At 37.8% G+C, this 24565-nt stretch overlaps 2 protein-coding genes across 2 annotated transcripts; one reads left to right on the top strand and one right to left on the bottom strand.

Annotated features, from left to right (window-relative positions):
- Window positions 1-1293: 1293 nt before the first annotated feature.
- CAPN10 (calpain 10) lies at window positions 1294-13273 on the top strand (the record flags this gene model as incomplete). The annotated part of the gene is made up of 12 exons (XM_084291776.1): window positions 1294-1437; window positions 2772-2903; window positions 3138-3334; window positions 4525-4742; window positions 5287-5428; window positions 7152-7318; window positions 7878-8161; window positions 8647-8849; window positions 10886-11141; window positions 11487-11686; window positions 11984-12029; window positions 13090-13273. 12 exons carry the CDS (start codon window positions 1294-1296, stop codon window positions 13204-13206), a joined length of 2106 nt encoding a protein of 701 aa, XP_084147902.1. The 3' UTR covers window positions 13207-13273.
- A 1556-nt stretch (window positions 13274-14829) lies between these two features.
- Window positions 14830-22626, bottom strand: LOC311212501 (cytochrome P450 2J2-like; the record flags this gene model as incomplete). The annotated part of the gene is made up of 9 exons (XM_084291904.1): window positions 14830-15008; window positions 16334-16475; window positions 17325-17512; window positions 18147-18288; window positions 18518-18691; window positions 18946-19106; window positions 20598-20747; window positions 21256-21418; window positions 22456-22626. The coding sequence occupies 9 exons, from the start codon at window positions 22624-22626 to the stop codon at window positions 14830-14832; spliced, it is 1470 nt and encodes a 489-aa protein (XP_084148030.1).
- Between the last annotated feature and the right edge of the window lie 1939 nt (window positions 22627-24565).

The raw sequence follows: 24565 nt of genomic DNA, 5'->3' as shown, positions 1-24565 counted from the left end.
TTCTCTCTCAAACAACTTTTGTGCCCATGGATCAGCTGCTGTAACCACTACCCTGACACCCATACCAGGGTGTATGTGATAAACCAGGGTATATGTGATAAATGATTTCTTCGGTAAACATCTTGTCCTCGTGCTGACTCAGCAGCCTGCTTACTTCACACTTTATCTTCTTGGGTAACACAAAGGTTTAAGAATGTAAGTGAAGTCTCCAAGTGGCCTGCTTCAGTATGTCTGTGACACTAGTGGTTTAGTAATGGATGGCATGTAAGGGACCTCCTATTTCTGTTTTCTTGACATGGGACTTTCTATAGAATATATGGATTTATATATTTAGATATAAATATAGGTATACTAGACCATAGGTATATGCCATAGGTATATATACTATATATATATATAGTATACCTATACTATATAAATATAGGTATACTAGAGGTATACTTTCTATAGGAGGTATACTTTGTTTTGTTTTAATGTATTTTTCCCAACTCTCTTTTATTAGGCAGTAGTGAGTGATTTTCACTCTATCAAAGTGTGAGAATTGCTGTCTTTCCTTGTCAGCTTTGGCTTGCGGGCCATCACTTTGTGATAAACTATCTGTAACATGATCTGGACGCCACTTTGTGGAGATGAACGCCATCTCCAGCCGCCACCCCCACGCAAGCACCATCTCCTTTTATTCTCCTCAGCGCCTAAGAGATACCCGAGGGATCCTTCAGCTCCCCTCCCGCCCCATCTGTGCCCCCAAATTTGCGCCATGCGTTGCGGGCACCGAGCCTCCCCTCAGCGCCCGCCGGGCCCGGGGCCCGCTGGGCCTTGTAGTTTTCCCCTCTCCTCAGGCGGCGGCGGCGGCGGATTGGCGGCGGCGGCACCACGCGGCCGCTCTCTCAGTGGCCGCCCGCCCGAGCCGTTACCTCGGGGCCGGCCGAGGCGCAGGGTGACAGGCGTTGCCCCGGGAACGGCCCGCGGCGGCCATGGCGGCGGGGCGGGCCCCGCGCTGAGGGGAGGCTGAGGGGGTGCGTGCGGAGGGGCCGTTTTTTGGGGAGGCCGCCTTCCGACACCCTCCTCGTCATCCTCATCTTCATCGGCAGAGCGGGGAGCTTCGAGGGTGGCGTCTGACAGGAGCCGGCGATGGCGTGGCGCGGGGTGAAATTGTGAGAGGTTTTCTGTCGCCACACGGCTTTCCTCCTCCTTTCTCCGTTAAATCTAAGCAACGTTCCTTTGCTTTTCAGGGCGTTTGGGGATATAAAGTGTTGGAAATAGTCGGCCCAGCTGCTTTGGATCGTGTTGAAAATGCTGGGAGAGAAAAAGCAGTTAACGGTGAAAAGAGATCTGTACGCAGACCCCACGTTTCCAGCCAGCGACGCCTCTATATTTTTTAATTATTGCACCCCGCTTGCCCAGTTCAGAGGCGAGATATCTTGGTTGAGACCTCAGGTGAGTTTGAGGGTTTAAAAACCTGCAGTTTTGTGCAACTGGACTTCAAGGTACTAAATGTCAGCTAGCAATGAACAACAGCTTCTGTGTGTCTTTATTGATTAGAAGCATAGAATGGGTAAAAACAAAGTGTGTGAGTATTAACAATACACGTCTTATTGTTTTTAAGTCAGGGTTCATGTTTGTAGTTTTGATTTAAATCATGGAGTAGAACTTCGGAATTCCACAATGCCTGTAGAAATTCAGATATCTCATTGCAATTACGTTTCATCATACAAATAATGGGCATATCAAATTAAAAGCAACACTGCATCGTTCCCTTTTTTTCTAATAAATTGTATAATTTTTGAAAAATAACAGAATTTTAGAGTGTTTCTAAATGATGTTGATTCCTTTGCTATTGTTGAGGAAAAATTGTGCTTTGATAACAAGAAAGAGTTTCTTTTTTAGCAGCTCTAGTTTGTATTATTGCTTTAAAACTTCCATCTAGCTTTTAGGGCCAGACATATGAGAACTAAAAAATTAGAATGCGTTTCTGCAGTACGTTCAATGAAAGTGAAATATTTATGATATTGCTTTCTATATAGGGGGGGGGGGGGAATAAGGCTATAAAAATGTGACGGAGTGAAGAAGTACGTTATCTTTAGTTGTATTGCTTTTCTGCCCTGCATCTGGGGAGTGACTGTGGAACAGTAGTGGAGCTATTGGTTACCAGATGGAATTAACACGCAAAAGCTTTGCCAGAGTCCAGTGTGCAGCTGGATTTTGTACCTTACGCCTTGATTGCTACTGAGGACTGATGAGTTAACTTCCGTTTCTTGCAGCGCTTGCAGATGCTCACTTTCAGATCAGGTTAAATTGTTCAAGACCTTGCATTTGAAGTAATCGCTTTCACTACCAACTAATCTATTTTTATCTGCCCTAGAAAAGCTTTTTCTTTTATATGGGTTTGGAGATTCTTGTAATTTGGGATGTCCACTGCGATGTGAATGGCATCGCTTCTATCACAGTTGATCATATATCTTGCAAGGAGCTGATGAATTAAGTTGTCTTTCACTTATTGACCTCTCTGCTGAGGTTGCACTTGATGGTGGCATTTGTGCACTAAAATCTATGTGGAAACTAGATTTACCTCATATGAAGTTCCTGTGAAAAGCCACAAGGCAGCAATTTTGTTGTTGCTTGCTTTAGCTGAGTCTGAAGACAAAATGTTTTAAGAGGTAAAAGCCCCCTTATTTTGTGAGATGTCTTGAAGCCCTCCTGGTCCCTGCATTACAGACTTCCTTAGACTGTTAGGCAACCTTCAACTTTAACTCCGCTTCTTTTACTTTCAGGACATCTGTTCTTCTCCTCGGTTATTTTCAAACAATCTGCAGGATGTGCAAGTGAAACAAGGAATCCTGGGAGATTGTTGGTTCCTGTGTGCCTGTGTAGCTTTGCAGAAGAGTAAATACCTACTGAATAAGGTATAGAGGTTTATTGTTTTATGTTTCAGATTTTTTTTTTACCTGATTTATATTTATATATTGTTTTCGAATCCCAATCCATATGAATATCTATTTTGTTATGCCTAGTTGTACTGTTTTTGTTGTGACTTTTTTTTTTTTAAAAATTAAATGGCTGGTATTCAGCATAGATTTAATTTGTTTCATTAAAAAAATACTAATTATTTGTCTCGATTTTGGCTTTTTTGCCTCTAGGTAATCCCTCCAGGTCAGCCCAGCTGGACAGATGAGTCATATCGAGGCTGTTTCACTTGTCGAGTTTGGCAATTTGGACACTGGGTAGAAGTAACGATTGATGATCGTTTGCCTTGCCTTGGTGGTAAACTCTGCTTTTCCCAGTGTCAGACAGAAGATTTGTTTTGGCTTCCGCTGCTGGAAAAAGCTTATGCAAAGTAGGTGAACACTGTTATTGAGGGAAGTAAAAGAAGGTAGAATACTTGTATATCTTACCTTCTGTTTACTCAGACATCTGACTGTTTTGGGCATAGATCTGCATATTATTCAGTATAAAGTAGCCAGCTTTTCCATACTGGGTTGTACAGAAGTCTCTTCCTAAACCTGTAAGGTATGTTCTTGATTACATGTGGGATACAGTAGTCTTAGGGAGAGAATTAGGGTGAAAAGAAAGAGCTGAAATGAATATCAACTTTTGGATTCAAATGATGTTTGTTAAGCCACTATCCACTGCTCACCTAATTTATTAAAGGGAACTCTTTTGATAGTATGGCAGTTTGAGGGCTCACTGAAAAGCAGACAGCCTGTAAATATCTTCGTGGAAAGCAACATTACATCAGTTTAAGCTAGCTGAGGTCATGACTGTGTGTTCCACTGCTGCTTTTGCTTTATTTGACAGTTTATTACTGAGTAGAAACAAAAAAGATTGTTAATGCGGTTGAAAATGTGGCTGGTTTATAAAACATCTTTCAAAATGATATCAAATCTATCCAAACCAGAATTTGGAGACAAAGTGCACTACCTAGAAGAAAGATTGTGTGGCTGCCAGCAGAGGGCAGAAAAAGACTTTAAGTATAAAGTAGTTTCTTCTGTAGATATGTTAAGTAGAAGGTGTGAACTAGCTAGGACATGCTAAAGTTTCTCAGTACTGTAGGTCTGAAAGGTTATGCTCTGTTTTGTGTAGGATCTTGTTGATCTGTCTAGGTAGTTTTTTTCTAATTTGGTTTGCTGTTTTGTATCAGGTAGGGTAGTCTCTTGATTTATTTAAATTGTTGAAGGAAACACTGTGCAGAGTGAACAAAATTAATAGAAGGAAGAAGAGAGTACTTATGCAGAAAGCATTGTGAAAGATGATGTGCAAATAAGGTAAAAATTATTAGGCTAGAACAGTTCCTATATAGGAAAGAACGAGTTAATAAAATTCCTGTCAAACAATGAAATATCTGATGGCTTATGTATTCTTTAGGTGAAGTATTCTGAAAATAATGCAGTTTGTGCATTCTCTTGCTTACTTGGGGATTAGGCAGGGTGCAGTCATGATTGTGATGTAGGGGAAGATTGAAAGGACAAAAGAACCTTTTTTTCTTTAGTTGTGCTTGTAGAAACGTTTTCTTCTATTTTTCTATAGAGTGCATGGATCTTATGAACAGTTATGGGCAGGACAGGTGGCAGATGCTTTGGTTGATCTGACTGGAGGCATTGCTGAAAGATGGACCCTGAAAGACCCTGGAAGAAATGTAGAGAAAGAGAAGACTGGTATGGTTTTGAAGAAAGAATTGTTTAGGAGATTAATGAATCTAAAGGAACAGTGTGTAATAAGCTGCTCAGTCCTCAATTCCAGACAAGGTAACAGTAAAGTTCTAGATGTTTAAAGGAAATTTTTCAATTTAACACTGTTCAGTGCACAAGGCAGACAGCAATTGCATACTGCTGATTCTAGTACCATGCATGTTCTGTTGTGCAATTTTATGTAACCTTGGATGAGTAAAGATTTAAGGATATTGTTAAGTTCAGAATGGAGAGTTTTTGGGGAGGTGCTTTTTATATTAGGTGCATGGGAAGGTATTATGATTCACTCTCAAAACAAACAAACAAAATCACCCAAATCCCAACCCAAAAAACCTTAATGAATTTCAGCACCAAGAATTTGTAGATGTTTGAGATCAACTACTGAGTTAAAATGCTTTAAAATTTACATTTATTTTATTTCTATATGGTTACAAATAACACTGTTTTTAATGCTGTTTTTATACTGATCCAATAAACAATTTCCTTTTAGCTCAAAATTGCGTTCTTTCACAGGATGGTTTAAAGTCTGTCTTTGTAAAATATGGAGTGAGTTCTTTTGTATATTTTCTAATCCTACATTATTATATTTTTTTCTCTTCAGGTGCAAGTGAACTAGGAGAATTTCATGCCTTTATTGTGATAGACATGTTGAATCTTTCTGAAGTGTCAGGCAAGGAAATTGTCCTGCTACGAATACGAAATCCTTGGGGGAGGCGGTGCTGGAAAGGTCCCTGGTGTGAGGGGTAAGTAGGTTTATTTTCATTTGGAAAATGATTTGTGAAAGTTCTGAAGCTCAAGGCTGACTGTTACTAATAGATTAAAGTGAAGGAGAAGGGCTTTATTTGGTATGCGATTGTTTTGAGAGTTCGCTGGTTCTAAGGCTATTCACATTGATCTAATAATTCTGGTAATCTAAAGTTTTAATGTCATTTTTTTGTTTAACAAAGCATTGTATCTTTACGTACAAATACGCTTAAGCTGTTTGTCTTCTGTCTCCAATTTTTGTGGTGCCTTTGTTTTCTGGGCAGTTGGTCAAAGGACCTTTGCTTAAAAGAGGTTTGTGGCTTCTTGTAAGTTGTCACTCAGCTTTACTCAGCCGTTCTTGTTTGTATTGTCTCAGCTGCAGGAAACAAAAAACTTTTGTTTAAAACACAATACAGCAGAAGGATGTGTATGCTTTTTGCTTGTGTGCTCTCTTTCTGTTTCTGCAGGTTAATATGAGGAGAAGAAACTGGAATTGATGCAGAGTTTATATATAAAGAAAAGATCTATTTTTAAAGGAGATACAGAATTTTGTTTAGCAGTTCAAATAGATAGCTTGCACATAACAAGAATGAAAGGGCAGAGACCCTCTTAGCTTATTTTGAAAAGTGTTAGGATATTTAGACTGTAAAAAAGAACACACAATTCTGGACCCAAGGAGCTTTCAGCAATAAATTATAGTAAAATATGATTGTGCTAATAAGCAGTTCAGAAAGAGAGTGGAGGTTGTTTGTGTGTGTGTCCCAAGCTAAAAAGATATCTCAGTGATGCCTCCATCCCTGCTGCCACTCTTATAAGGCCAAAATTCTTTACTCAGAGGGCGGTGAGGTCCTGGCACAGGCTGCTCAGAAAAGTTTTGATTGCCCCATCCCTGGAAGTGCTCAAGGCCAGGCTGGAAGGGGCTTCGGGCAACCTGGGCTGGTGGGAGGTGTCCCTGCCCATGGCAGGGGGTTGGAACTGGGTGATCTTTAAGATTCCTTCCAACACAAACCATTCTGTGATTCTAAAGTGATTATCCTTTAATGGTTTTTACTTTGGGTAGAGTTTTGGATATATTCTTAGTCTCTTGCAGTAGTTTCTTTGTCAAACAGTGACTTACCATACAGCTGAGAAGATAGCATTTCTTTGAATGGCCTTAGAGCCCTGTTTTTTTTTTATTTTCCTAAGTACTGAATCCATATGGATTCTAACAAAACAGAAATGTTGCAAATATTGGCTTTTAGTGGGCCCTAAATAAAGTTTAGGGCTTAGCCAGCAGATTCTCATAGGGACAACTTGGTGCTTTATACAAACAGTGGTTTTTGATGTTTGCTGTGCAGCACTGAAGTTCTTTTGGAGCCATCACTGTGCAGCTTGGCTTACTTTCCTCACTGGTTTTAACAACCATTAAAATCATTATTTTGGCTCTCGCAGTTTGGACACTGTGCTGTGGCTATTGAAAGCAAAGTAGTTATTTCAGCTGTAAGTATTCTATTGTACCTTATCTGGTGTTAGTTTGTTTCTAAGTTTTCTCTAAATGTTTTGATTCATACTTTCCATTATCCATCTCACTGCCTAGCAAAGTGTACCACAGGAAACATTCTATGCAGGAATATGAAAACAAAATGAAACCTTTTTTGTCCTACTCAAGTTTGCTGCATGGGGCAAAAGATTGTTACGGAACTCAGTTGGGTGAAGAACTGAATCTTTGCTTTTGTCTTACAGTGGTCAAGGATGGAGCCAACTAGATCCAGTAGTTGCCTCAGAACTGCTCTCACAGATCCAAGAGGGAGAATTCTGGGTAGATGAAGAGGAATTTTTCAGAGAATTTGATGAGATTACCATGGGCTTTCCAATCAACGAGGAAGGACAACTTCAGAGCCTTTATACAGGTGTGATATGAAAAAACAACTTTCTTGTACAAATAACGTTACGTCAATGGGAAAGTCATTTGAACTGCAAATGGCTGCAACTAGACCATCATTTCTTTTTCTCAGTCTTTCCTACTTCTACACCTGTAGACCTTTTCTGTCTCTACTGCTGGGAAAAATAGAGGGATAAAAGGAAACTGAAGATCCTTAGAAGAGTCTTTGATATTCCTCAGAAATCTAGTTACTTGCTGGCCTGTTCAGAGATTAGTGTTCTTGTTTGAAGTTTAGACAGCTCCTATTCTGGAGAGTCTTTAGATTTTTTAGTGAGATAGAAACTTCAGATTTCTAAAACCAATTCCTTGTTACTTTTAAAGCTCATGTCATCTCAGTCTGCCGTTACCAGACGTGACATACATTTTTGTGCCTCTCAAAATCTTGTTCATACATGTCTACTGGGAAGAAGTATCAGGGCTACCACAGCATGTTCTCTTGGGCTAGGGAATCTCTGCTTTGCCATGTGTTTGTTGTATAAAATTAAATAACCTCTGGTGTCTGCACCATGTTTTTCTTATTTTGTTAGAGAAAGTGCTGTATCACTCTCAGAATCTTTTTGGATCCTGGGTGAGAGGCCAGTCTGCAGGTGGCTGCCGTAACAACAGCAGCTTCCCTACCAACCCTAAGTTCTGGCTGAGAGTCTGTGAGAAGAGTGAGGTGTGCATTGCTCTGCTGCAGAAACACAGGAAATACAGTGCTGACTGGGCTGGAAGAATTCAAAATCTAACTCACTTAGTAGAGAAAAATCTGTCTTTGACTGAAGGCATGCAGGTGAAGAATTACCAGGCTGTGGGATTGCATGTCTGGAAGGTAATTTGGAAGTGATGTTTTTCTTTTTGCAAAAAAGTTTCAAAACATTATTGAAACATCTGACTAAAACCATTCATTTTTTGCAGCAGTGATAGGATTCGACAGTTCACATATTTTACACCTCGTATTTATGTTAGAATGATCCCAATTTATGTCACAAAGCAGATGCTCTGTGTACAGCCTAGGAGTGGACTAGTACTTGGTTCTCATCTTTGAGTGCCAAGATCCAGAACTTTTGAGCCTATTCCAAACTAGCGCATGATATTTCAAGCTGATTATTTGATTACAATACCTAAATGTATTCCTCCTAAATATTAACACTTTCTATTACTCTTTGATGTTCAGCTTGTCTGCTGATATTCTCTTCCTTGTTTAATTTTGTAAACGTATGCATGTTTAAAAATGGTTTAAAGACTATTTGATCACTTCTATTAAAAACTGCTCGTTTTCCTAAAACGCCATGCATTATTATGCATCTGTTCTAGGTGGAGAAGAAACGATTTAACCTTCCAAAGACCCTCTCTGCTCCTCCAGTTGTAGGTACCATCTGCCATTCGTATGATAGAGAAGTGCATGTATGCTGTGACCTTTCACCTGGGTATTATCTTGTGGTTCCCAGTACTTTTCTAAAAGATGCAGTAGGGCATTTCTTGCTTCGTGTATTTTCAACAGGACGAATCTCTCTCAGGTAGGTTTAAAAGGAAACAGAAACGTTCTTAAAGTTGTGGGCATGCACAAACGCATGAAGCATAGGGTTATGTGCCAATGTTCAAAATGTTTCTGAAGAGCTTTGCAGAGCATCAAATAATAGTGTTGTTTTCTCTTTGAATTTATGTAAGTAGTATCCTGTCTCCTTGTTTTTTGGATGAAGCAGCTGTTACCTCTTCTTTAAAATATCACAGAGTCAGCTGAGTAGCATCCTGACTCTAAATTGTATCCCAGTGTTCTGAGAGAGTGCATATTTCATAAAAGAGCTGAGCAGGTTTCTGCAGAACAGATCTCTCCTATGTGGAAATTATTTCTTAGCATTGGGAAAAATGAAGGTGTACCAGAGAAGTTAAAAGCAGCTGTTACTATAGTCAGTGATGGGAAGGAAGAGCCGTATATTATCATATACTGAAGAAAGTGTTGGCACATGTTCTAACAGATTGCCTGACATGCAGTGTTGTGAGCAGTACAGTTTCAAATGCAAACAGAGTGTCAGCAGTAGACTCAGATGACATAGTACCTGTAGCTCATCTTTGCAGAACAGGTGTGAAAAACAGCACTGACATAAATGCTGTCTTCTTTCGTTGAATGAAGGATTGGATTTTGAATTAAAGCATTCAATGCTGACAATATGGCAGAGTATTTTAATGGTGAATGCCTTAAAACATTACCAACGTTTTGATCAAGTGCTTAGAAGGATCACCGTGTATTGTGTCATATTTGATCTTCATAACTTGTGATGGAAAAATAGACTTTTATAATGTACTTGAAGCAGTCTTTTTCCCCCAATACAACAATGCTTGCTGATCACACACAGGATATCAGCAGTATCAGTCCAATAGCTTCTGATCACTTTTAGTATTTTAACTATAGCAGACTACAGAGATATCTCAACACTTTTAAGTCAGTTATTTATGAGCAATTTTGGGTTAGTGACCATACGGCTGAAATAAATGCTAAAGAAGATATGATGATGAGTAGTTGTGTGGAGTCAACAAAGTTGTATCTTCTTCCAATAAACCTGAAAAAAAAAAAGGGGTTGCCTAACAGCTTGTGCCTGGTGTATATGGAGGCAAATTATACTGTTGGCAATGTGTTTAAAAGCTGTTCAGATATTTTGGTATTCTGATAGTACGCTAACAGCTCATATGTCCTTGGACAGAAGCTGGCAAATTGCAGTATAAAGTCAGAACATGGATTAATCATTTACTCTGCAGAATTTGTAGGCAAGGTGGCATCGAGTTTTAGACTGAATAAAGGTCTGCAAAATGATGAGGCTAATTTTGCTGTATGGGTGCAAAATGTGGATGTTTATTGGAAGTATATTTGGTTTCTGGACATAGCATCTGTGGAACACTTGACTGGATATTTTATCCCATCATCTGTTGCTGTTAAGTATAACACTTCTGCCTCTGAAACAGAGGTGTCATCCTGGATACGTGTCTAGAATGGACAGTCATAGAATATCAGAACAGCTGTTACGTTAAGTGGATGGAAAAGTGGAAGTGAGGACAGATGGTATGTTTGAAGTTAGATTGTGATATGATTTCAAATGCTGTGGAACTGATGTTGATACTAGTTTGTTCATATGGCTGTGAGAAGTGGTGCTGAGCTATGATTGAAATGTGTTAATGTTACAGCGATAAAGTCAGCAGGTAGAATGGAATTCTCTGAATAAAGGCACGGTGGATCTAGGAAAAAAACAACCCACAGTGTATGTTTTGAACGTACTGAGAGGTGCTTGTGTGTACTCAAGGCAACACTATCAGCTGTATTGCTTTCAATTATACCTTACAAAACAGCATTGATAAAAGTGGGTAAACTGTGATACATCACAAATGTATAAAAATCTATCTGGTTTTGATGCATAGTTTGTATATGCTATATTCTTCTGGATGTCACTGTGTTCATGTAAGTTTTTATAATGCTAGTCTGTTTTTGTGAGATGGTTTTCTAAATCTGTGAAATCATACAGATCTTTGTGCATTTAGTTTTGTTCTCTCTTATGTTTGATAGTGAGGTAAAACCACCACCACCAGATGCTGCCCTCTCTGAAGAACTCCCAGCAGGTGAATGGGAAACAGTGCAGCTGCAGGGATGCTGGAAAAATGGGCAAAGTGCTGGAGGTAGCAGGAACTTCCCCTCCTTCCATATCAATCCCTGCTTTCCCCTCTCCATTCCTGCAGGACCAGGAAAAAGCAGTGTGAAAGTTACTCTCCGTCAGCACTGCCAAGATAGCAAGTGTCGTCCAATAGGTTTCCATATTTTCCAGGTAAGACTTCTTCTGATCAGCTTGCTTATTTGCCAGGTGTGAAGGTAAGCCTGACAGTTATTTCAGTGCTCCTTGCCTTGGCAAGAGACGTTACTTTTAGGAGAAGTTCAAGCTGATCCTGTGTAAAGGATCAAATTTCCTGGGATTGATTTATCTGTACTTAATACTGCCATCTGGATTTTCTGAAGGCCTTCCCATCCTTCTCTTCTACAGCTCTGTACATAAGAATGAGCATTTGAAGTGTAGTAGATACATAGAATATGCCTTACTATGCTGTATCTGGCATTTACAACTGTAAAGACTGAAATGTTTGAGAAGATAAGAATGTTTTCTTTCTTTTTGCAGGTGCCTAACAGCAGTTGGAAACCAAATACTTCCTCTTTTCTACACTTGGAGCCACTGGTTAGCTGTGTACCTCATTGCTATTCACAGGAAGTAAGCCAGCTTTGCAGGCTTCCTGCAGGAAATTATGTAATTATACCATCCACATACTTGCCCAATACAGAAGGCAATTTTACAGTGGTCATAGCAACCAAAATAGACAGGTAAAAATATGTTGCTTTGTGTATTTTAATTTTTAAAGCTTTTTAAGAAACGGGGATGTTTTTTGACAAGCTGCATTGAGTTGGAAGCCTTATTCCATGTAGTTGCTCCTGATGTGAATAATAGCAGATCTGAATCAGAGTCTATAAATTCTGTAGGATTGTGTTAATATTCCGTACGGGTGAGAATGTGGAACAACACCTAGCATAACAATCTTCTCTTTTCAAAGTGTGATAAAGTGATTTACAAGATCCCCTAGCGCTTTGCACAGAAGTAAGTGTGGTTTTCATTTTCAACAGGAAACGCATTCACAGCCGAGAGACACTTGGACAAGTATTACAAGAGGTAAGTGATACACTTCTTAATTTCAGTTGTCCTAAAGATGACACAGAGGCATCATCAATGCTTATGTATTAGCTAATATTTGAGAGTTATGCATTAGTGGACTGGACTTTGAATGCTCTTATTTACTCGATGCAAATTGATGATCAGTGAAGCAGTTAATCTTTTTCTTGTTCATCTGCCGAAGCGCTGTATGTACTTTCCTCATGGTGCTTGTTATTTTAATATCTAGGAAATGAAGTATGTAGTGAAGCTCTTTATTACCGTTGTTTTGGAAAAACAACGTTGTAAGACTGAAGGGATATATTTAAAAATGCATTTCTTATATATTCTGTGAAACTGTTTGGACTTGAGTAAAGGGTACTGTGTGACATCAAGGGAACAAACAGGTCAGATTCTTCAGGACTTCAAAATTTGGTGAATTTGGAAATGGTAGTTGTAGTTTGCATATCAGTGACAGAAATTAACGTCTGAATCTAATGTTCAAGGGCATAGTGCTCAGTGCTTTCAGAGTTTTAACCTCTGAAGGATCTAGGCAGTCTGCCTTACCAAGAAGTTGGGCTGTCAATTTCTAAGGTGCATCAGAGTAGAGCTGGATGTCAGTGTATTTGTCTAGAAGTTTGCAATTTGTGATTACTGAAGTTATGGAATTAACAAGCTTTTTAGTTTCTTTAAGACATTTCACAGGCTAAACTAGCTTTTACTCCTGGTTTCTAAATCTTTCTTTTATCTATTTTACTTAAATTCCTTACAAATTTCTTCTTTTTCTTGACAAAATTAACTGATAAAGTAGCTATTTTTTGCCTTGTTCACTTTCTTACAGGTTTCATTTACAACTGTGATGAAAAAGTAATCTGGAATTCTCATGCTGTCGTTTTGAGAAACCTTGAAAAGCTGAGGAATGCTTCACTTATTGCTGGTTTTGGATTTGAATGGGATAAAAAGAAGATACTCGTTGCCCCACTGTTTTTTCCAATGGTACCGTCAGGCCAACAATGATGTCCTTGTAAAAATACCTCCTTAATCATGTACACTCTAAACATGTTCTTCCCATGTGTTTTAGAACCAGCATTGTACAGTGAATCTTCATAATGTACCTCAGTTCTTCACAGATACAGGTGGAGAATATGTGCATGTTTTAACCCAAGCTGCAGTTTTAGAAGAAAACCAGGAATTGTAGGTGCATAATGGAATAATATTTGGTGGGAAAAAAAATCAAGCTTACAGAAGGAGACCAAACTTAAGGAGACCAAAGGGTAAACATGAAGGAAAGAAACTGGAGTCTTTATTCAGGTAGGACATACCTCAAGAACCATCAGAATACACTGGAGTAAAGAAAGTTCCTACACTGCCAGTCATGCTGCCGAGCACTTTATTGCGGGCCCTTTGCTGCACCGTGCAAATCATAGGGTGAAAAGAATTTTTTGGGTGAGTTTTTCTTTAATGAACACCACGAACAAAAGAGATAAGACTTGAAAACTTTTGTTTATGGACTACCGTGTCAGACTGTTTTTGTAAATCTGTCAGAATGTATTTTACGCAAGATCTGCCCTCACTGTAAGAAATACGAAGTTTAAGAGACTTTTCTTAATTTCTGTTAGAAAGTATTTCTTATTCAAGAAAGATTTTTTAGATGTTATATTTTCCTCAATAAAAATGGAGTAATGTTAAAAAGTTTTAAAATGTCTTTTATTAAAAAGGTGAAAACTGTCGATGTCATGTCTTTTTGTTCTACAATTTTCACTAAATGGAAGGTGATAATTGGAAATACTAGGAGAATAAGGCTTTCCTTTAGTTTTATGGCTGAGAAATAAGTAACTTTCTGCTTGTGCTTTTAACTACGTTCTAGCATAATTTATACTCATCCCTACTGAACCTTGAAAACTGATAGTACCTAGGATGCTTGAGGCTGCATTTTAAGTTGTCAAAACCTTTCACACCTGTTATGGAAGTATGGGACAATGAAAGAAAAGCCCCTGTGGATAATGGATATCTACTGTGCTTGCTTTAACAAATATTGCCATCTTCATTATTTTCTTCATTTCTTGAAAGACTGTTACTTTCCCTTCAAATAGCAAAATATTGGATGACATAATGGTGTTTCTAAATAGAAGAAGGGAAATTCATGAGGACACCTAGATCCGTGACATGATGAAATAGTGAACAGGTACTGAAGTAGTAATGTAAAAAAAAGTGTAAGTATTTCTAAATTGAATATGATTATAACAGATCCTATTCTGCATAAATTTATGCATTTGTGAAGCTTATATACTATAACATACAGTGCTTCCAGGGAGAGTGAAAGGAAAAGAGCCAAAACTTAGTTTGTATAACCTGGTATCTTCTGCAGAAGGATGTAAGAGAAGGCCTTCTGTGAATGCAGAGGAGTAACAGCATACTGAAGCAAAACTGTATTTTCAGGCATCCTTGCTGCATCAGAAGAGGTGTGCCATTTTAGGTGTGATTAGTGACTGAGTGCACATGCAGGGAAAGCTTGGTACAGGTTGCTTCTCTAAAATGCTACATCTGATTCCACTGCTAAAGTGAGTGTGTAAATATGTTTTTGGTAATGTTTTTGAGTATTTATATATACCTAAGACTTCATTATATGAGCTTTGTTAGGTAAACTTATTTTAATTTCAAAAAGCTCAACTGTATGAAATCAGACCCCCTAAATAAAAATACTTCTATGTTAACTTGCTATACTGCATTACCTAAATTTGAATACAAATGAGATACTTGTTCTTTAATAACTGCAGTTACTGACTGGTCAAAGTCCCTCAGCTCTGTAAGATGTTGCAGACTAACGTGGAATAGCCCGCAGTTTATATGGATGTGGCTGCAGTATTGCACCCAAAATATACTCCATGTTGATTTCCTTTACTCCCTCAGGGAGCTGGAATGTGAATGCCCGAAGCAGGTTGGTAAAGAAGATGAACAGTTCAACTCGTGCCATCTGTTCCCCCAAACATACACGGTGTCCTGCAGGAAAAAGGGAAAAGAAGTTAGCTGTGTAAAGCTAAGCTGTGAAAAAGAACTTAAAACAGTATTCTGTTGAGTTCCATAAATCATGTAAGCTAATTATTTTCTGAAGACATTTTCTGTTTCCTTTTGTCCTGTAAGGACAGAACATGCCTTTAAGGTGTCGGGACATTTATTTACCTGAGAAACTGTTTTTCTAATTATGTAAAGTATCTTTTTTCCTGGAACATGAATGAGATTCTGCCTTTTTACATTTGCTTCATGTTCTGTGTGTTGTGTTCTGTGACAACCACAAAGAGCTTGGCTAAGGAGCCAGGTTTTGTAAAGCTTCATTACTTCAGAGTCTTTAGATGTTAAGTAGGGAGCACTGGAACATTGTAGCATGCAATTCTGGAGATAAGAAGGATGTAAATGGTCTTTCTCCAAAATAAATTAAAAAGGCTATATTGGGTCCTTAGAGCCTAGTACCTTTTTTCTAACCTTGTCCAGGAGCAGATATTCAAGGGATGGGAGTGAAATATAGGCATATGCAGAATGATGTATAGGCTCAGTGATTCATTTTGATTTACTGTTTTTATAGTATATTTCAGAATTTTATCCAAAGTACATTTCATATATGTAATATCTATATATTCACACTTTTTGGAATATATGTTATATTTAAATACTCAGATTATATAAATCGATAACCACCAAAGCAAGTTAAAGAATTTCCTATGCCTAGGTTGAAATGGTAACATAAACTAGTTATCTTCATTCATGTAAACTGGTGGCAAATTTTTTGATTGACTGTATAATGTTCTGTTAGATGCTTGGTTTTGCTGATTTTCTGGAGGTACAAGAGAACCTGTAACTAGATTATTACTGCAGGATTTGGGAGACTGAGATTTGATTTCCTGATTTATCACAGATTTTTCTCTGTGTGCTTTGTGAAATCATATTACTTTTGTCTTTGAGTTCCCATTTGTAAGGTGAGAATAAAACCTCAGAATGAGGTTTTATAACAGCCTTGAGGATGTTAAGAAGATAAAATATGTTAGGGGCTAAGAAACTGAGATAACCAGATAGTAGGGACCATACATATACCAAGAAGATAGCGTTATTCCTCCTAGCCATACTTATCCTCTGTTTTAATGCATACAAAAATCAATACAATACAATTCAACACAGTATTTCTGGCTTTTACAGTAAAACACCTGACTTCAAATATTCATACCAAATATGTTTTTATCAAAATGCTTTTAAAATGTTAGAATTTAGAAACAGTGTTTTTTTAGTTGTGCTGCAAGATGATGAACAGGAATGCTGAAATGTCAGGGTATTACCTGCTGAGAAAGGTAAGAATGCCTCTTTGTTCACAAAGTTGCCATCCAAGTCAAGGAAATGATTTGGGTTGAACTTCCAAGGGGTTTCCCAGTGCTCAGCGTCATACACAACAGAGTGCAGATTTGGCAACAAAAGTGTGCCCTGCAAGAAGAAGCAGAGATTATGTTTTCTATGTGACTGACTCTTTTCTGTCTCTTTCCTTTTGTCTAGTAGATAATAGCGCCATCCTGTGTCTGCGGCGCTGTGTCTGGATTCAGCTTGGTCTTCTCCTGTGTACATCCAGGCATAAAAAACCCTTGTATCTTCTCTTTGTTGTGAAGTATTACGTGTCTGGCTCTGTCTACATGTTATCTCATCCTAGGGCTACTGAAGTGTCTTCCTGTCTGAGCTAGATTGCAGCTTGAATCTTTTTAAATGTCTGCCAGAGTAATCATAGTAGCTTTCCGCTTTTGTACTCTACTTATCTTTCAATTCCATCACATCAAATTCATGCTGAATGTGTTTGGGACATTCCTAACATGTCAGTGTGACTGTTAGATCTGTCACTATAATGAGCCATCATCATCTTAAGTGTGTGGTTTTTGGGATGCGTTGTTTATTTGTTTTTTAATTGGCAGGGATAATTATGGCTCCAAGCTGCCCCATAATTGTGAAAGTTAGCTGGCATGTGATTCATTAAACACCATTTAAAAATCATTCCTTAAAACACTTGCTCTGCTTTGAGGCCCAGACATCATCTGTATTTGGCTATCAGGAAGAAGGATTTGAATTTTCCTGATGTATGTTTACTACCTGTCCTGTTAGCTTTTTTCCCAAGCTGTTTCTTTTGTAACTGCTAATGAAAACTTAGCCCTGAGCGCTTAGCTTTGTTTCATACCTGTGACGTGCTACAATATGCTCTCTATGCCAAATCAGGAATTGTTGGAGCTAAGGTGATAGAAGTACTAAACATGCATAATCCAAAGCTTTAAAAAAAAAAGTATTCTATACCTTTTTAATGTGAAAACCCATCAAAGTTGTATTCCTCATGCATTGTCGAGGGACCCCAACAGAGGTAATGTTGCTGTACCGCAAAGTCTCATGAATCACAGCATTTGTATAGGGCAATTTTTTACGGTCTTCATAACTGATGAGATGGGAGGGATCCAGAGCAGCCTCTATCTCTCTATGAACCCTTTCTGCAAAGAAATGGAAATATTTAAATTTATTTTTCCCCTTTGTTTTCAGTTTTGTATAAGTGTGGTCTAGGACTGGGGAAAAAGAAATTGTGTTGTTCTGAAATGCCTTGGCACATAGCTCGACTGCTTTGTTGGTTTCAGTTGATCAAAGAAATGCATGTTCCCAAAATGCAGGATGGTCTCAGATTTAAGACACACCCCACTTGCTTATGAGGGTAATATCATTCTGTATTTAAAAAAGAAAAAAAAAGAAGTGATGGGTTCTATTTCTATAATGCTTATGAATACTTACCAGGTAGCTTTGAAAAGTTTTAACCTCATTGAAGGTTAGGAAAAATCTTGATTGCATATGAAATCATGTAATTAGCTAGCTATTCTGTATTTATCTCATTAGAAGAGGTTGGGAGGGGTTTCTATTAATTTATTCTAGTCTTGCTTAGTGAGCTGGTGAGGAGAACATACTTCTGTTTCATTTGTTAAACTTTCTAGACCTCAATTGTTGACATATTACCATTTGAATTCATTGCTAACATTTATTTGCTGTGTTGCAAGGGATTGAGCTCATACTTAGATTGCAATGACGTTCACTATGATGTAATGTTGAGTGCAGTTCTCTGATAAGGCTTTTACTCACCTTGTATTTCTGGGTATTTCACCATATAGAGCAGTGCCCAGAGAAGAGTGGTACTTGTTGTTTCTGTCCCTCCCAGCAAAAGATCAACCACGGTCTGAACCATGTTGTCTTTATTAAACGTAGAGGTGGGGTCATCTTTGGTCTGTAGAATATATTCACAAGAAGACTGTGAAGTAGAGATTTTCAGACTTACCTCTGGTCATGTAGCAATTGGTTTTAATGGATGAAAATGTTGAGCAGCCCATCAAAGCAAAAAAATTCCGTGCCAAACGGAGTGTGCATGTAAGAATTCTATAGTAATTACTTAAGAGCCAGTATTTGCAGTAGGCACCAAGGCCAAGTAGAGGCTTGTGTGGTAAACAGATACTTACTTTTTCTATTTGAGCTAGGTAGAAGTCAATGAGATCCTGTGGATTGCCTGCTTTCTCCCTCTTGTGAGCATGGACCTCATTCATAACTAAATTGTGCATGAAGTCATTGAATGCAAACACTTCCTGATGCGGTCCTGGGAAATGGTGCATAAGCCATGGAAAAGCATCGTACATCTGTGATTTTAAAGCAAAAGGAAGAAATGTGAGCTCTTTTAAACTGAGAACACAATTCCAATTTACTGATTGCCGTGTAAAGTCACTGCAACGTTCATTTCAGTTAGGAGAGGCAATACACAAGTCGGAACATGGGAAATAATGGAATGGAAATGTTTGAAAGTAATCATCACTGACTTGACTTCCTTTTTTTCTTTTAATTGTGAAGTACAAATGCACTTTAAGGCACAAGAGCAAGAAAATTAGATTCTTACCCTGCCCCAGATAGTAGCTTGAAAGTAGATCACAAAATAAATAGCTTTGATAAGCTTGCTGAAAGATTCATCCTCACTGGAGAAACGATGTCCGAAAACAACAGCACAGATTATATTTGCAATAGCATGGACAATGAAAGTGCGGGGGTCAAAAGGCTTGCCTGTGAATATAGGAGGTACTTGTGAATATTTCTGAACAGACTGTAGTGAGAAATAATACAGGAAGAAGGCAGCTTTTTTTTTTAATAGTAAAAGTAATAACAGTTCAAGTTGTAGATCATAAGATCGACAAATTTCATATAATTGAACTCTAATACAAATTAACTGGATGGATTGTATTTGCAGGGAGTCTTAATTTTCAATCTGCTTTTAATTTTTATAAAAACACTAATTATTGGCTTTGAGAAGGCAAACATTAGGTTTCCTTTCTCCTGCCTCTGACTTGTGATCCAGGTTGCCTGAAAGCATGAGCAAATCTGGAGACAGATAAGTAAGTCTGGAAAAAAAGAAAGCAACAAAAAACAGGAAAAAAAAGGTAAAGTCTGAATTTCGTAGTCATGTTAAAATGACTTGTGTGTTTTGTGTTCAAGTGCATCATAACACTCAGCTATATACATATATATATATATATGACTATTATTTTTTTATTCCCACAGATTGGAAAGGCAAATGTTGCATAATGCTTACTTTACAGGATGGAACACAGCCCCCATTAAAAAGGGTTAAAGTAAACAGAGGCAAAAGAAAAAGAGGCTAAACCTGGAAAAAAAATCAAATGAAATACACATTTAAATGGTGAGGACAACCTTTGAATTATACTAAGGAAAACGGTGGATTATGCATTTCTAACTTCAGTCCAACATTTGTAGTACTTGGAAAAAGTAAATGAAATTATTGGGTTTGGTATGGGGAAGAAATGCATGGAAGGTAAAGATTTGGGCTGTACCGGGGACTCAGACTAGATGGTTTACTCGTTTCTTACATATCCAAGGATCTTTAAAATGTTGCTCTCAGAAGATGGATGGGCCATTTTGCTATATCTAGGGCAAAGTGAGCTGGTAAGGGACCTTAGGAAACTTCTCTGGTTTCATATCAGTATAGAATATGGTGTGGGTGAAGGATTTGGCTTATCAAGATATTTATATTTAGTTGCTTTATTTTGGCATCTTGCTAAAATTCTACTGGTTTCTATTTCATCCAAACCCTAAAAAGGAGTTTTGTTGGACAACTGAACGATACATTCCTTGTGTTGGGCTTCTTTCTTTGCCAAATCCTGAAGGCTTGCTGCCCTAGAATGACTTGTAGCAGGTCACAATTTGTGTTCTTTATGGAAGAAAACAGGGTTTTTCTATGGGGTTTTGATAGGGTTTTTTTGAATGTAAAAATTGTTACCAGCTGTCCTTGAGACTGTGTTGATAATAAACATTTTACTAGCCCTACTTTAGAAAACAATTTCATATTGCCAGCTGTGCAGACAAAACATTTTTTTTTTTTTTGCTAAGAATGCAATTAAGAAGCTGGTAAAGTCCCACTAATAGGAAAAATAATACTTATGTTACTTTTTTAAAGAAAAAAAAGTGTGAAACTTTTATTCCCCTATCTTAATATATTTCAGAAAATGCTCTAGGTCTTATTTTTTCTAGCGAATTTACCTTTTGTGTTTGCAAAGATGTCCAGAAGGTGATGGGCCTCTGTTTGAATTTGACGCTCCAAATTGTTCTTACCAAGTCCAAGGCTTCTTATAACTGTCATGCCAAAGCGTCTCTGTTGCTTCCAGGTGTGCCCACTTGTCAGAAAAATACCTGAAGAACACAGAAATCTTTATTTAATTGCTGGGGAGGGAAATCCTTTCACTGCAGGAGGCAAAATTGGATTAGATTAGGTTATATTTCACTAACAAAAAGATACCATGATTTCAGATTCTGACTTGTTTTCTTCCTTAGGTGCTTATGACCCCCAGCTATATAGCTGCTTGTAACTGTGGTCCTGGAAACTGAGTGGTAGTGGGTTTTGGTAAAGGCAGAACAGCTTTCTCTGCCAGTGTCTTCTCTGTGAACATTCTTCTGTTTTAGAACTGATACAATTGAAGGGCAACTCCTCTCAGGAAGTATTTCCTTTAATGTATTGGAAAAAGCCAGTAGCATGGTCTATAAGAGGATATTTTTTTTTCTCCTTAATATACTAGCTGTGCGTGGAGCCTTTATGCTACATAAGCCCAGTTATGTGTTTGTATAACAGTAGGTTGTGTTTCATGGGAAAGCATCTTTCTTCTTTGTCTTGTTCATATTTCAGTATGGTAACATCTCCTACCTTTCTCGCCCATCATGTCCCTGTAGAATGGGGTGAGAGGTCTTCCAGAAGTCTCCTCTGAATGGGTGATTATGCCCTCTTTCACTGCTTTGTACCCGTTCAGGATAACAACAGGTGTCTGTCCCATCCACACTGTGTAGATATTCCCATAGATGCTGGTTAACTGAAGAGTTAATAACAGTAAATTAGTACACGTGAAATAGGGAATACATACACTTAATTATTCATTTTAAGAGTTTTCTGTTGCCATAGCTAAACTCATTTGCCATCAAATTAGGTCAAGGGTATCAGAAAAATTTAGCCTTCTGTTGTAATGTGCTTTGGGAACAGACAATAATCAGACTTTACAGAATAGACACTAAGGGCATCTCTCAAAAGAGCACCTCTGAAAATGTCACAAAGAAAACAGGTCTCTGTCAGCTCAGAATCAAAAGAACAAGGGAATACCTGAAAAATCACCCAAATTTTCTGTTAAATTTCTTTAATGACCTAAATTGTCAGATTTTTTCTTGCTTCTAGCTTCTGGAGAAAGCAAGGCAATATTTTTGGATTCTTTCCTGTAGCTTTCCCATGATTATTCATATTCACCTCTATTGTCCCTCCTCAGATTATACTCATATTTTTCCTTAAAACAGTTTGAAACAAATTCCTTAGTAGTAGTTTTATTTGGCTTATAAAAGACTCATGTCACAAGCAGAACAGCAATCATTTTTTTCCTGTTCCATTTTAGTAATAATCTGTGCATTGCTGACTTTTAGTGGACAAACAAGGGGTCAATTCACGGTATATGTTTGGTCTTCTAATGGCCACTCACGGCCTGGACGTGTTCCAGTGATATTGGTGTCAGGCAAAGGAAATTCTACTCGAGATGGTTTACGAGATGAGGGATATCAATATGAAAACAGAAAACAAAACTGACAATGGAATATCATGGTATTGCATTTAGTCTTTGTGATAATGTTATACGTGGTTTTTACTGTATCCAAAAGAGAGAGAGAAAATAAGTGATAAAGCATTGTGATATATTTTACTATGGAACATTTTTTATTAATGCAGGTTTTTTGGATTCTTTGATATTAGTTGATACTTTAGGTTGAAGATTAAAAAAAAAAGCCCGAAGTTTAGACTCTTCCTATGCAATGTACGATCTAAGTTAGAATAGACTCAGATGGATTTTCAACCACAGATATAAATAAATACCTTGGTGAGAGTTTCTCTGCGAAGTTTGAAGTCCAGCAGCCACAAGTTTCCAATGACAGGGAGAGGAACTGGTCCTGGAGGAAGCTGGCTACGCATCCATTGCAGCTTTAGGAACTGCAAAATCAGGAGAGATGCTACCAGAGCTATAAAAATCTCAACAATTCCCAACATCTTACGAAAATTTTTGCTTCTTGCTGTTTTTGTGTATGACTTTGAAAATATGAAATTGTGGAGATGAATGAGTTTGCCTCTACTGAAGTCTACCTCTTTCTAGAGAAAATACACCATCTCTCTCTCTCTCATTCTCCCTCCTTCTCTCTCGACCTGCGGTTTTCCCAAGCTGAAGTCCTTAGAAAACTTTGAAATATGTGATCCCTTGCAGTTAGCCAAGCCACACCTACTCCGTTTTATGATCTGTAGTTGTGATCTGTCTCTTTCTTAGCATTTTGTTTCCTTCCTATTGTTGATATTGGTTCTAAATGGTAATTGTCAGTTATTCAAGGATATCAGGTGTCTTGCATCATGGTAACACCTCCTGTAGCTAAACACTGAAATAACAGGGATGCATTACTTCTTACCTTTCTGAAACACTGCAACTATGTGTTTTCTTTTACAGAAGCAGAAATGTGTACTTAATACTTGTCTGTTAGGATACAGTCTCTGAGGAGAACAAGAATTGAATTCAGGCAGCATAAGCCTAAACAAAGTGTCCTAATACACATATTACACTTCAGACATCTACTTTCCCCTTTTATCATATTCAAGATTAAGTTATGACATTATGCTGAACATAATGGAGACAATATTGTGCTGTCAAGTGGATATTATGGTGTTTTCTGAACAGTTTTTTTACGCCAAGGATGCAAATTTCCTGATGGAAATTTTGGATGGGAAAAATGCAGAGGTCCTGTTATATTTGTGAAAAATAAAAATAAACTGAAGAAAGAGGCTTAACTGTTATTAATTTGTTGATCCAGTAAGCTTTCCAGGAGGGGTTTGTGTGTAGCAAATTTTAACTTGAAAAGAGTCTTATATTTGTTATACACTGACTTTCTTTGATGTAATCCATGGACAGAAGGTTGCTTTGAGAGTTTTTGGAATCTCCACGACTGCAAAGTTAACAAATGGCCTAATTTTGGTATTTTTGGACAAGATGGTGGAGTGAGGTCTCCTTTCTGGTGATTTTTTTCTTTGACTCATTTAGAACAGTATTTCAGACCTCATCCCCCATCTTGTCTCATGGGCCTATGTATGAAATTTTACTTCATATAGTTCTTTTTTTTTTTATTATTATTATTTTAATTAGCTGATACACTACATTGGATTTTTCAAGACTTGAATAAGAACACAACTAGTATTATTATATACCTTCAAGTAAGTATAGGAGATTAAATTAATCCATACGAATTGCTTGCTTTAAAATTTTACTGTATTTCTATGTCTTGATAAATTTTGTTATCTACAGTTTCCAGCCCAAAACTTTCCATCAAAATCCAAGTTACAAATTAGACATGAAGTATAACGTAAACATGATGAAATTGGCTAAATGACTTACTGTTTGTGTGTGTCAGAACTTTACTTCATTGTATGCTTTTATCCCATTTTCATCCAGCTGGACCTGTATAGTTAGAAGGAAAGAAGTACTATTTTATTTCTCATTGTTTGTGCACTTACCATTTGCAAAATCTGTGACAGTGAAAGGCCACTGAGAGCTGTTGACGGATGCATGCCATCAACAAAGGTATGACTTAACACACATCAAAATTACCAGAACTAAGCCAAGTTGAGCCTTAAAATTACCTATTAATAATGGCAATTAAATGCCAGTGTGCTTCTACATTGATAGATTTAAAAACACAAAATATTCTACTTGTCCCTCCAGTCCATGCTTTTCTCCTTTTTCTTTTTTCTTCTTTCTTTTAAATCTGTTGAATGGTTGGGTTTGTTCAGCAAGTCATTTATTACCAATTTATGCTCAGTAACCCTTTGCTTTCTAGCTTCGTGTTTTGTGGAACCCATAGGTGGCAGTACTGTAGAGCGATCAGAAACATAATGTGTGGTTACAAAAATGCTTTAAGATACATCTATATTGCAACTGCTTGACACCCAC

Source organism: Netta rufina, assembly GCF_964035555.1.
Source record: "Netta rufina genome assembly, chromosome: 9".
NCBI classification, from domain to species: Eukaryota; Metazoa; Chordata; class Aves; order Anseriformes; family Anatidae; genus Netta; species Netta rufina.
The sequence above is the reverse complement of the archived record's forward strand: the minus strand, read 5'-3'. Positions and strand labels throughout refer to the sequence as shown.